The sequence below is a fragment of the Rhinopithecus roxellana genome, chromosome 8, assembly GCF_007565055.1.
Source record: "Rhinopithecus roxellana isolate Shanxi Qingling chromosome 8, ASM756505v1, whole genome shotgun sequence".
Classification (NCBI taxonomy): Eukaryota; Metazoa; Chordata; class Mammalia; order Primates; family Cercopithecidae; genus Rhinopithecus; species Rhinopithecus roxellana.
Window position 1 is genome coordinate 91849330 of NC_044556.1, and position 13260 is coordinate 91862589.

At 58.3% G+C, this 13260-nt stretch overlaps 1 protein-coding gene across 4 annotated transcripts in view; it reads left to right on the plus strand.

The window, feature by feature from the left end:
- OBSCN (obscurin, cytoskeletal calmodulin and titin-interacting RhoGEF) overlaps nt 1-13260 on the plus strand; it is a 178282-nt gene that overhangs the window by 131985 nt on the left and 33037 nt on the right. For all 4 annotated transcript variants that reach the window (XM_030935730.1, XM_030935731.1, XM_030935732.1 and 1 more), the window contains 17 exons: nt 30-227; nt 943-975; nt 1246-1344; nt 1511-1729; nt 2219-2279; nt 2628-2698; nt 3419-3541; nt 3659-3798; nt 4345-4545; nt 4690-4772; nt 5261-5434; nt 6353-6512; nt 6914-7030; nt 7132-7296; nt 7503-7661; nt 7845-8022; nt 8558-8671. In XM_030935730.1, the coding sequence (XP_030791590.1) occupies nt 30-227; nt 943-975; nt 1246-1344; nt 1511-1729; nt 2219-2279; nt 2628-2698; nt 3419-3541; nt 3659-3798; nt 4345-4545; nt 4690-4772; nt 5261-5434; nt 6353-6512; nt 6914-7030; nt 7132-7296; nt 7503-7661; nt 7845-8022; nt 8558-8671 (2295 nt within the window). The remainder of the gene's footprint in view (nt 1-29; nt 228-942; nt 976-1245; nt 1345-1510; nt 1730-2218; nt 2280-2627; nt 2699-3418; nt 3542-3658; nt 3799-4344; nt 4546-4689; nt 4773-5260; nt 5435-6352; nt 6513-6913; nt 7031-7131; nt 7297-7502; nt 7662-7844; nt 8023-8557; nt 8672-13260) is intronic.

Here is a 13260-nt window from a genome sequence, read left to right on the forward strand (position 1 = left end):
GGCTGACCACTCCCCCTCCTGTGGCCCAGGCTACCCTGCTCCCAGATTATACTGGTTCAAAGATGGCCAGCCCCTGACCGCATCTGCCCACATCCGCATGACTGACAAAAAGACCCTGCACACCCTGGAGATCATCTCAGTCACCCGGGAGGACTCTGGCCAGTATGCGGCCTACATCAGCAATGCCATGGGTGCCGCCTACTCATCTGCTCGGCTGCTGGTCCGAGGTGGGTGCTCCGAGGGGCCAGGCAGAGACTTGGGCCCTGGGCAGCATCCTGGGCAGGACTGACATCCCCTGCACACCTTGCCATATCAGGCCCTCAGTGGGAGTCACTGGTACAAAGTGGCACAGGTGGCCAGAAGTTGGCCCTTCAAGGAGCGGGTGTGCAGCCCTCTGTCCTGACTGATGGGCAGGCTGGAGGTTGAAGTTGACCCAAGAAAGTGGGTAAACACTGAGGCTCTAGGTAAATCCAGGCACAGCCAGAGCCGGTGTAGCTTGGGACTAGAGGACCCTACTTTCTTATTGTTCAAAAAGTTCTGAGCACTGAGAGTTCATTCCAAGTTTCACTCAAACCCGTCCCGCCACTGCTGCAGCTTTCCCCAACATCCCCAGGTGTGAGTCCTCTGCTGCTCTGGGCAGCATTATTTGGTTGTGTGCTGGTTCCAGTGTGGGGCCACAGAGTCCGTGGCAGGGTGAGGGTGGGTGGTAGGGCATTGGGTCTGGTCCATGCGGCCTGTTGCCTCTGTCACCAGAGTGTGTAAGTTGCAGGGCTCCATGGCCCAGGTTTCAGGCAGGGGTTAGGACGTTTGCTTAGGGAGCAGCGCTGCCCTTGGGTTCCCTCACTGCAGGGGGTAGAACTGCTGGGCTCCCGCACAGCGCTGGGTAGGAGCCACGGCGGGGGCCTGTGTGTGCTGGGTGTCTGACTCTAGTGCCTCTTTCAGGCCCCGATGAGCCAGAAGAGAAGCCTGCATCAGGTGAGGCATCCCCAGACAGTCAGGGAGAGGCCAGGTGGCCATGGGTGCCGAGGGCCTGACCCTAGGGCTGGCCGCAGTGGAGGTGTGGGTGGCCATAGGCTGGCTCAGGGAGGGCGCACCTAAGAGACAGCCCGGCCGAGAGGACAGCGTGGTGCTGTCCAGGTGCTGGCTGTGGAGAGCCACCTGGGGGCCTGCAGACATCATCGGGGGCCAGGAGGCAGGCAGTGGGGGCTGTGCCAAGGTCTCTGCCAGCCACCCTGTGCCCCCTAGATGTGCATGAGCAGCTGGTGCCACCCCGAATGCTGGAGAGGTTCACCCCCAAGAAAGTGAAGAAAGGCTCCAGCATCACCTTCTCCGTGAAGGTAGAAGGTAAGGCATTTCCTGTCCCCTGCTGTGGAAAGATCACCCCTGGGGGATGGGACAGAGGTGCCCCCTCCCAACTCAGATCATCCTGAGGGAGGGCCACAGGCAGGGCTCCACCTCCAGAGGCCCCGCTCCTGGCGGGGTGCACTCACCACCTCCTACCCGCCCCTAGGACGCCCAGCGCCCACCGTGCACTGGCTCAGGGAGGAGGCTGAGAGGGGTGTCCTGTGGATTGGCCCTGACACGCCAGGCTACACCATGGCCAGCTCTGCACAGCAGCACAGCCTGGTCCTGCTGGACGTGGGCCGGCAGCACCAGGGCACCTACACGTGCATCGCCAGCAACGCTGCCGGCCAAGCCCTCTGCTCTGCCAGCCTGCGCGTCTCGGGCCGTGAGTGGGGGGCGGGGAGGTGGAGGGCTGGGACATGGGAGGTGGGCACTGGGTAGCTTTGGAGTCTCCTTGGGGCACACTGCCCATCACCACCATCTGCGCTGGGACCCTGTGCGACCCCCTCCTTCCTCTTCTCATTCTTTGACAGCACCAGGGAGACCCCAAGACGAGTCAGGCCCTGGTGGTGCTGGTGGTTTTGAGCCTCAGAGTCCCCTCTGGGCCCAGGCCCCGGAGGTTCTGCACTGCTGGCTCCAGGGACTTTTCCTGAAGCCCCCTGCATCCTGGGCCTTGCTCAGCCCCTCTGAGGACAGGAGAACCCCTGTTCTCCTCCCATCACTGTTGGGGTGACCACAGGCCAAGAATGGGATGGGGAGGTGAGCTTGGGCACAGCCCTTGCTCAGGGCTTCGGAGGGACCCAGTCCAGATCTGGAATCAGACATGCTGGGGTTGGGAGCACCGTCCTGATGGGTTGCCTGGTCCTCCTGACAGTGTCTAAGGTGGAGGAGCAGGAGAAAGTGAAGGAAGCACTGATTTCCACTTTCCTGCAGGGGTAAGTGAGGGTTGCCCCTGGAGGCTGTTCCGGTCAGGGCCAGGGAGGATGCTCTAGGAGTGGGGGATGGGACGGCGCTGACCCTGGGGAGAACACCTGTCCCAGAGCATGTCCTGGCTCTGCCCCATGCAGGCCGTGTGGTTTGGGCCAGCTCTCTTCCTTCTCTGCACCTCAGTTTCCCCATTGTAAAGCGAGGGCTTCTGTTGGGCCTCTCTGGTATGGAGCCCCTTTCTCTAGTATCTTGGTCTGTTGTCCCCAGACCCTCTTTTTGTCAGGAGCTTCTGCATAAGGACAGAGGGTGGTGGGGTCCAGCCCAGGCCTCTCAGGACACCCCCTTTGCCCGTTTAGGACCACACAAGCCGTCTCAGCACAGGGGTTGGAAACTGCGAGTTTTGCTGACCTTGGTGGACAGAGGAAAGGTACAGTCAGGGTGGGTGCATGCCTGTGAGGGGCCAGGGTGGCTGATCCCCTGATGCTGGGATCAAGGAGGAGGCTGGCCGGGGGTGGCTCCAGGCCTCAGAGGCCCCTCCTGAGCAGCACAGCACTGAGACACCTGCTAACACAGCCAGGACCAACCCATGCCTGGACTTCAGGCTTGATTAGTGTCAGAACCATGTCTGATCCCCATGGATCTGGGAGCCTGCGGGGTCCCTGGGCCAGCCCTGGGCACAGAGCTCACATCCAGCGGGCTGTGTAGATACCAGGGTCTGGGTAGAACTCCTAGTGCTGGGCACTGAGAACAGAGGCAACACAGCCCCGCTTTGGACCCATGGCCCCTTCTGCAGCCTGATGCCCAAGTCTGGCCTCTGCTGACTCTGTCCCCAATGCCCCTCATCCACTGTCCACTCTCAGTCCCCACTGTGCCCTCTGTCTCTGGACATTCTCAGCCCCCTGGTCATGCCTCGGCTTGACACTAATGAGCCAGAGTGACTCCTCATCCTGGCCAGTTGCCACCGGCCTCCCGCCCTGCCAGCCACTGAGTCTCATCATCTCCCTGCTAGACATCAGCACCATGCGGGGGAGGCTTGGCTGTTTGTTCACCATTGGCTCCCAGGGCCCAAGATGGGCCTACAGCATGGGGTGCTTGGTACACATCTGAGGGGCATGCAGCAACCTGAGCAGAGTGTTTGTATCCCCAGGAGAGCCTCTGGCTGCCAAGGAGGCCCTCAGACACCTGTCCCTTGCTGAGGTGGGCACAGAGGAGTTCCTGCAGAAACTGACCTCCCAGATCACCGAGATGGTATCGGCCAAGATCACGCAGGGTGAGGGGCAGTGGCCCATGTCCCAGGGTCACTGGGATGTGTCCGGGGTGTTTGCCCTTCCCCTGAGCCCTGGAGAGCCAGAGGCAGGCCAGGGTGTCATGATCCTTACACCCCCAGCCAAGCTGCAGGTGCCTGGAGGTGACAGCGATGATGACTCCAAGACACCATCTGCATCCCCCCGCCATGGCCGATCACGGCCATCCTCCAGCATCCAGGAGTCTTCCTCAGAGTCAGAGGATGGCGACGCCCGAGGCGAGGTGGGCAGCTGGAATCCTCTGGGAGCAGGGCAGGGAGAGGCCCTGACCTTCCTGAAGAGAAGGTGAAGGGTGGAGAGGGGCTCAGGAGGCAGGACTCCCATGGGACTTTAGGGAGGTGGGACCCCAGCAAGTTGCAGGAACTGGTGAGAACAGGATCTTCTCCACACGGTGTCCTGCGGAGATTTGCCTTCCTGGAGAGCCATTTGTTTGGTTCATTCACTCCTTCATTCCTTCAAAGGAGAATGTGTCTCAGACCTCCAGTATACCAGGCACCCTGTTAGGGCTTGGGGTGGGTGTGGAAACGGGGAGAAGGTAAACAAGTAACTGAGTGTAGGCAGTCCAGGCCTGGAGACGCCAGGGCTGTGGTGACCTCTAGGGTTGGGGATGGGGCAGGGGAGGTCTCTCACATTCCTGCTGTTCTGCGTGGGACAGGAACCAGGCGTGTGCATGCTGACTGGGGATCCCTGCCCTGTGGCTTGGGATCTCGGCAGGCCCAGCTGGCACCTCCCGGGTCTCACCACTTTAGCACCCTCACCCCCCTCTCAGATCTTTGACATCTACGTGGTCACCGCCGATTACCTGCCCCTGGGGGCTGAGCAGGATGCCATCGCACTGCGGGAAGGCCAGTACGTGGAGGTTCTGGATGCAGCCCACCCACTGCGCTGGCTCGTCCGCACCAAGCCCACCAAGTCCAGCCCCTCACGGCAGGGCTGGGTGTCACCAGCCTACCTGGACAGGAGGCTCAAGGTACCTGAATGGCCAGGCAGGAGGGGTCCTCGGGGTCCTGGAGGCCCCTAGGAGGGGCGTCCCAATTTGAGGGGCGAGAGCCCAATCCGCACAGGGCAGGGCCAGAGTTCAGCACCCCGACCAAATACTCCTGTCCCTCACCAGCTGTCACCTGAGTGGGGGCCTGCTGAGGCCCCTGAGTTCCCTGGGGAGGCCGTGTCTGAAGATGAATACAAGTCAAGGCTGAGGTGAGTGGCTGCTGGGCCGGAGGTGGTGGCACTGGCATCCCACCGACTGGACAGTCTCCCAAAGGAGCTGGCCGCTTGCCCTGGCTCTGGGTCCAGGCCCTAACCCTGGAGGTCTTGGGGTCATGGCCATGCTGATTCCTCTGCAGGGGCCTCTGAAACAGTGCTCCTGTGTGAGCCTGTCAGGGACAGGTAGGGGCCAAGGACAGCAGAGCAGGCCCAGAGCTGCCTGGGTTCCCACAGCTGCCCTCCCAGTCTTGCACTGGCAGGACCCATCTGGGTTGCTTCCTGGTGTTGGGACCGGCTTCCTGGTGTTGTCCAAGAGGGAGCCTCTCTCCACCTGCTCTCCCACTTCCTATGAGCAGGCGACAGGCTGCGCAGCAGGAGGCGCTCCCATTTAGCATCTGAGGGATTGGGAGCCTCGTGGCCCGCAGTCCCTGCATGGGAAGCAGGAACTCCGTGGTCCCTTATGGCGGCCCCCTCCTGCCCAGCTCTGTGATCCAGGAGCTACTGAGTTCTGAGCAGGCCTTCGTGGAGGAGCTGCAGTTCCTACAGAGCCACCACCTACAGTACCTGGAGCACTGCCCCCACGTGCCCGCAGCTGTGGCCGGCCAGAAGGCAGTCATCTTCCGCAATGTGCGGGACATCGGCCTCTTTCACAGCAGGTGGGTGGGTGGGGCCACACACACACACACACACACACACACACACACACACACACGTCCATGCATAGACGCACTGTAGGGCCAGGCCTCCTGCAGGTGGGTTGGAGCCAAGGAGGGAGAGAACCTGTACTGACTTGATTTATCCCTCAGCGCACCTCCCCTCAGAAACCCAGACATGTGTACCTGGCTTACTCGTGGGAAGCCCTGCGGTGCACCAACAGCTAACTGGCATGTGCACAAGCCCACGTGCATGCACACCCTCACACTTGTGCACAAATGAACACATGTGTACAGGTGTAGCCTTTAACAGCATATACCCATGCGCATGGCACATGTGCACATCGGTAAATGCACACACATGCACACAGTACACACATACACCCATATACATGTGTACATCACCTGTGTGCCCACAGTGCATACCTATAGACATGTGCATACACATATATGCCTGTGTATATGTATACATGTTATACACATGGACACACATATGTATGTCTCCACACTATTTTTGCACACCTATGCATGTGCATTTCTGCACACATGTGCACACCCAGCATGTACATGCCCACCCTTTCATCTGAATACTTGAATACATGCACACATGCATATAACACACAGCATCTCCTTCCCCCACCACCTGCCTGTGTATGCAGCCACATGTGCTCATACACATTTACATGCCTCCACAAATGTGCATGTCCACATACATGTACACATGTAATATTCATATGAGCTTTCATACACGGCACACAAGCACTTCTTTGCATGTCCACACATGTCTGCATGCATACTCTCACAAACCCCCAGGAGCCACAGGCCCCAGCCCTTGTGCAGGGCCAGCTTCCTCCCAGAGGTGAGGGCTCAGGGCCAGGCTATGGAGCTCTGGCTGAGTCCTGATGCCATCCCCCTTCACAGCAGCTTCCTGCAGGAGCTGCAGCAATGTGACACGGACGACGACGTGGCCATGTGCTTCATCAAGAACCAGGCAGCCTTTGAGCAATACCTGGAGTTCCTGGTGGGGCGCGTGCAGGCTGAGTCGGTGGTCGTCAGCACGGCCATCCAGGAGTTCTACAAGGTGCCTATGCCTGAGCTCATGGACTCCTGAACCTCAGTGCCTGCCCTTGGCTCCCTCTGAAGGCTCACTGAGCCCAGGCATCCTCCAAGGTTCATCCTGGCCTGCCCACATCAGAACCTACGTTCATCCCTGACCTTGCCACTGCCCACAGCCTCCCTGCGGTCCCCTTGGGCCTCAGTTCAGAAATGCGGGTGGAGCTCCTTCTGCAGCCCTGTGCTCCTGGGCAGGCCATTTCAGCAGCCCAAGTCCTGTGCTTGTCACCTGTCAGTAGGTGATGGCGGCTGTCACCTGGGGTGCAGTTTGTGTGTGCACTCTGGGAACCCACCCTCCAGCTCTCAGGGACACAGCCATCAGGGGGCCTTGCATTCCTGCCCTAAAACCCACCCTCGTGGTTCCCACAGAAATATGCAGAGGAGGCCCTGTCAACAGGGGACCCCTCTCAGCCCCCACCGCCACCTCTACAACACTACCTGGAGCAGCCGGTGGAGCGGGTGCAGCGATACCAGGCCTTGCTGAAGGTGGGCACCACCTCCCCTGCCCCACCTTCTCTGCCCAGGCTGGGTCTTTTGGGGTCCAGCCGGTGGAGCAGTCTGAACCCTGACCTTCGTCCCGGCCCCAGGAGCTGATCCGCAACAAGGCGCGGAACAGACAGAACTGCGCGCTGCTGGAGCAGGCCTATGCCGTGGTGTCTGCCCTGCCGCAGCGCGCCGAGAACCAGCTGCACGTGTCCCTCATGGAGAAGTACCCGGGCACCCTGGAGGCCCTGGGCGAGCCCATCCGCCAGGTTGGGGAGGGGCAGGGGCCGGGGCCGGGAGATGCGTGTGAGGTGGGTGGATATTGGGGTGTTGGGGGCTTGCATCTGGGGCTGCCAGGAAGTAGGGGTGTGTGCATGAGTTGGGCAGGACACTGGGTACTTGGGTGGCTGTGGGGTCCGCACCTCTGGGCAGTCTGGCCCAACACAGGCTGACCGCAGTCCACACCCTCCCCCAGGGCCACTTCATCGTGTGGGAGGGTGCGCCAGGGGCCCGAATGCCCTGGAAGGGCCACAACCGTCACGTGTTCCTCTTCCGCAACCACCTGGTAATCTGCAAGCCCCGGCGAGACTCCCGCACCGATACCTTCAGCTACGTGTTCCGGAACATGATGAAGGTATGTGGGCTCCGGGCTGCTGGGCGGGGCTCCCTGTCCCTCAGCTCCGGGGTGGATGCCGGTGGCCACGCCTGCAGCCGCTGGTCCAGGGTGGCCTGAATGTTTCCTCATCGAGTCGCACATCTGTTGAGGATGGTCAGCCCGTGTCCCCATCCCTGTGCTGACACCCTCCCCTACCCACAGCTGAGCAGCATCGACCTGAATGACCAGGTGGAGGGGGATGACCGTGCCTTTGAGGTGTGGCAGGAGCGAGAGGACTCGGTGCGCAAGTACCTGCTGCAGGCACGGACAGCCATTATCAAGAACTCGTGGGTGAAGGAGATCTGTGGCATCCAGCAGCGTCTGGCCCTGCCTGTGTGGCGTGAGTGTCCACCTCCCTGGGGGCCCAGGTGGCTGAGCCGGGATGGGGCACCCAAGCCTGTTCCTGCAGCCGCACAAGTCCCTACCTGGGTGGGTGTGGGGGTGGGCTCGTTCCTAGGACAGACGGCTCAACCAGCCTGTGGCATGTGACGACTACAGCCTCATGGGGAGCCCCTGGGCTAGGTGTTGATTGGCCCTGACCCAAGGTCGGGGATACCATGGGGGCCCCAAGCTCAAGGCACCCACCCAGATCATGTCAGGGGCTGTGAAGGGTCTGGCAGCCCAGGGTCCGCTTCCTCAACCAGAACAGAATCTTCCCCGGAGCCCCCACTGCTCTCTGTTTAACACACGCCTGCCTCACTCACCTGACTCTGGATGGGGACCTTGGATGAGGGGTGACAGGGGACAGTCCCCATAGTGGCCACACCATTGGATGTGGGGCTCGTGGTGCAGGGCAGGTGACCTGCCAGATGCACCTGGGGGTGCCGCAGCCCAGTGTCCCCCCACAGAGCACTCAGGGCCACGTGTGTCCTCAGGGCCCCCAGACTTTGAAGAGGAGCTGGCCGACTGCACAGCCGAGCTGGGTGAGACAGTCAAGCTGGCCTGCCGCGTGACGGGCACACCCAAGCCTGTCATCAGCTGGTACAAAGGTAAACCCCGGGGCCGGGGTCTGTGGCCTTCCTGTCCAAGATGCTGGCCCTGCAACAGAAAAGAGCCTCCCAAGAGAAACAGGCTGTGAGGGCTGGGGACCCAGTATGGGATTTGGCCGGGAGTCTGGGGCATGAGGGACAGGCCTCATATGTTCACTTGCCACCTGCCTTCCAAATCAAAGCCAGCATGGTTGGGGACACGGAGATGCCGAGACGTGGAGAGGAGGGAGTTCAGTGGGGGGACTCGGCTCTGCAAAGCTGCTAGTCCCATAGTCAGGGCTGATTGCGGCCAATGGGCCTAGGTTAAAGTAGCTGCTGGGAGAGCCACCTAGGGAAAGGTCCAGGTGGCACTAGGCATGAACTTCCAGTTGTCCCCTACCGGGGGCATCATTTCTCCCAGTGACAGCATGTGACGACATGCACAGGGTGGTGCCAACCAGGTGCTTCCCTGGCCATTGTGTCCAGGGTTTTGCAGGCTCAGCCATGGAATCGTGGCTCACTGCTCTGTGGTGGGCCTTGGGCTCCAGCCCTTCTGGAAGCCAAGCTGATGCTGTGTGGCCCAGGGACCCCCAGGAATCTCAGAAATCTCACGGCCAGCATAGATGATCCCATGTGGCCCAGGGATCCCAAGGAGAACAGATGCTTTTACCAGGCAGGATATCCTAAAGGCCTGAGATCACCTCCCAGGAACTGGGGACCTCTCCCTGGGGAGCATCGATCCTCCCCTGTGCTGGAGCCATGTCGGGTTTGAGCAGCAGAGGGACACAGTTTGGCTCTGTCATCTGTCACCTTGGCTGTAATGCCAGGAACCTGCTGGGGAGGGCCAAGAGGGGACCTGGGACACCAGCCTGGGAGTCACCGTGCTGGAGCTGGGGACCCGGGCTCAGGGATGGCTGTGGATTCCAGGGGCGTGTTGAAGGCTGAGCTGGCCCGATTTGCTGATAGAGTGGCTGGCTATGTGGAAAGAGCTTGGCATCCAGATGTGCACACAGTTGGGGCTGGACATCCACCAGGGTGGTTCTGTTTGCAAAGGTAGAAGGCTGGGGAGAGGCACAGTGGTGTGCACACAGGGCTGGGTGGGAGGAAGAAGCACCAGGCCTGGGAGGACTGCAGAGTCGAGGTGCCTGCAGTGATGCTGGCAGAGGGGCCGAGGGGTGGTTGGAGAAGTACAAGTAAGGCTCAGAAGAGGGATGTGGCCGGAGGCGACGAATGGGACGTTGTCAGCTCACAGAGCATCTGACCTGCCAGTCGATGCAGACGCAGAGTGCATGTGGAGGGGGTGAGGCCCAAGCACCCAGGCTTGAGAGCCCCCACTTCCAGAGTCTGCAGAAATGAGGGGACGCGAACCCAGGGGAAGAAGCGGCCAGGGAAGTGGGGGCCCAGGAAGCCAGCCAGGGAGAGGCCAACGGGGAGTGGGCAGGGGCATCCAGGGCTGCCAGGGTCCCCAGAACTGTGGAACCTCCCATTCTACCCTTCACACACGTGCAAGTCAGCCTGTCACAGTTTACACACATACACATTACACACACTTGTACACACACGTACATAGAGACACAGAGATACATGCTACACACTCATTCATATGTACATACACACCACATATATATGCATTACACACACATATACATTAACACTATATGTGTAATATACATAGATGTACACCACACATACAGATACTACACATACATGCATGGTATACAATACATATACACAAATACATACCATACACATGAATATGTACATAGATACACATACAGGTACACATACATGCACACACACCACATGCACATGCATGATGCACAAGTGCACACTACATGTACCTATACAACTACATATATACACAGATACATGCAAACATGCACTATACACATACACAGATACATGCACATTACACACACAAGTACATACTTTACATATGCACACACACTATACACAGCTACACGTACATGTATGTACACACTGTACACATATATAAATATACATATTAGAGACCACACATATGTGCACACGTAGATAATACTGCACACATACACATATATACACAGCCACATACCATACACAATACACATGCACAGATATGCTACACACATAGACACCACACATTTATATTCATAAATACTACACACTCGTCTGCATGCATACATACACAGTACACATATATACACATAGATCCACCATACACATAGGTACACACATATCTGCATGTAAACATGCACAAATGCTACATATACACATATATACATGTATAGTTATTTGCACACACACAGAAGACACAAGACATCCAAGACAGAAATGATTCATCACTCAACATGAGGCAGCAGCCAGAACAGGCTCTTGCCACAGCTCTCAGGGGTAGTGTGGGAGAAACCTGCACATGCATGTGCTGCACCATGGATTTCAGGGGCTGCATCTCATCACCTTGGGTGTCTCCAGGGAGGGAGGCATCTCTGTTCCACTGTCCTGGAATGTCTCCTTGTGTGAGCACTGCTGTCTGGAGCATCTGGGCTGCAGGAGCTGGCCAACCGTGGGGCATTGTGCCCCAAGAGACCCAGCTCCACCCTATTTCCACAGGCTCCAGCCCCTCGGGGATTTTCCCACACTTGTGCCCAGCCCTCAGCCATCCTGGCTAATCTGACTGACGCTGGCTGGTATGCCATCCTTCCAGTCTAACTCAGGCTGCATTTAATCAAGCCTCTCAGCAGGGGAGATGCCAACCTGTGGGACTGCCCTGGACCACCCCAAGACAGCAGCCACCATGTGTGTGGCTCCCACACAGGAAGTCTTGAGAACACAGTTATTGTTTACAATTTGGGGACTCCTAGGAAGGCACACATCAGTACTGATTGATGGTACCTCCCAGATGACCCCCCAGGGGGTCACCTGGGCTGTCAGGTTAACCTCAACCGGCCTCCAAGCCCCCAGTTCAGTCCTTATAACCTAGTGCTGTCCTGGTGTTGCAGACACCATCCAGGCACTCAGCCCTTCCTGTTCTCACTGTCCACAGCAGCTGGGCCCACGGGTCTGCCTATGACTGAGGACGGGGCTTGAGAGGAAGGACTCCAGGGAGTTTTGCCTGGGTGTGTTGGGAGGGGCCATCCCAGTGTCCACTGGTGAGAGCTGATGAACACAGTGGCTTGGAGGGCTGCCCTGGGATACTTCCGGAGGAAGGCTCGGATGGGTCGTTAACGCCTGCTCCCTGGGGTCTTAGGAGCTTCCCTCCTGCCACCTGTCCAGACCTCTCCTCCGGGAGGTTAGGTTCAAGAGGAACAAAATCTTTTTTATCAAAGCCTGCCAGAAGCCAGTTGAATGCCCTGAGCCCCGGTCCCTTTGGACCAGGCTGCCACCGAGGGTTGGTCATGGCAGAGCCTGGGTTTCCCTGTGGATGGAGGCCCTCCCCTTTCCCTTGCTTCCTAACCACCAGTAGGCAGCTTGCACGAGAGAGCTCGTCTCTGGGGACAGCTGCCCTTGGTGACTGGACTGCCTTCCAAAGGTCCATAGGCCAAGAGGAGGTGGGCGCAGTCAGACTGCCGTCCCCTTGCTGAGTGGCTCTTGTGGTAGATATCATAGGACATCAAACTGCAGGAGGTGTGCGTGGCACATGCCTTCATGGTGTGGCTGGAGACCCAAAGCAGCCTCACAGCAGGTAGGCCTCCACAGAGAGCCTGGAGAGGGACAGCTGGCCTAGGGGCCATGGAGAGCATTCCCCTCGGCCCTCCGCAGGTTCGCTGAACAATCAGCTTGCAAAAGACAAACAGATAGGAGGAAAGGCACACACATTTATTGAATGTGTAGACACTGGATCCTTCAGAATGAAGACCAAAGACCCAGAAGAAGCTGTCTATTTTAATGCTTAGGTTCCATAAAGTATGGACAACTGTGCCGAAATAGGATTGGGCAAATAGGGTTGGATCTAGTGAGAACAGACTGAGTGGGGACATCCTGCTAGGCCTGTGTGTCTGGATTCTTCCTGGCCTTCTGAGCAGTGTCCTTTCCTTCTGAGTGAGAAGCAGGACCCTGGCTGGTATGGGGGTCTTGGATCTACAGCCAAACAAGGTAGGTCCGATCATTTCTTCATGGCCAAGTTTTACACAGAAACATGGAGAGAAAATTGGAGTCCTATTTTTAGGCTTTGTGGCTGACTTTAGAGAAAAAGGTGTTCTGGTTTCTATGACCCGCCTTGGGGAAGAGGGATTCTAGTTTCTATGGCAGCCTGGGAGGAGAATGAGGAGCTAGAGACAGGAGGGAGGAGAAAGTCAGAGAGAGAATTTTGCTTCTGAGGCTGCTTGGGAGGCCCTCATTTTGGGGTCTTGTTTTCTGAGCCCCAACACTGTGTTCATAGGAGCAGTCTGCCAGGATGGAGAGTGGGTTCACCACGTACAATGTGTTCTCCTCTCCTGTAGGCTTGAGAATGTCTCTCCAGGATGTCCTCAGTCTGACATGTGATGTGGATTCTGTGTTTGTACCCTGCCTGGGGTGGGGCTCAGTGATGTGGTGTCCTGGGGGCTCTACACAGGAGCCTTGGCAGTCTGGCCAGGGTGTCCCCATCAGCAGCCTTGATTCACTTCATTCTTCATTGCCCCAGGAAGAGG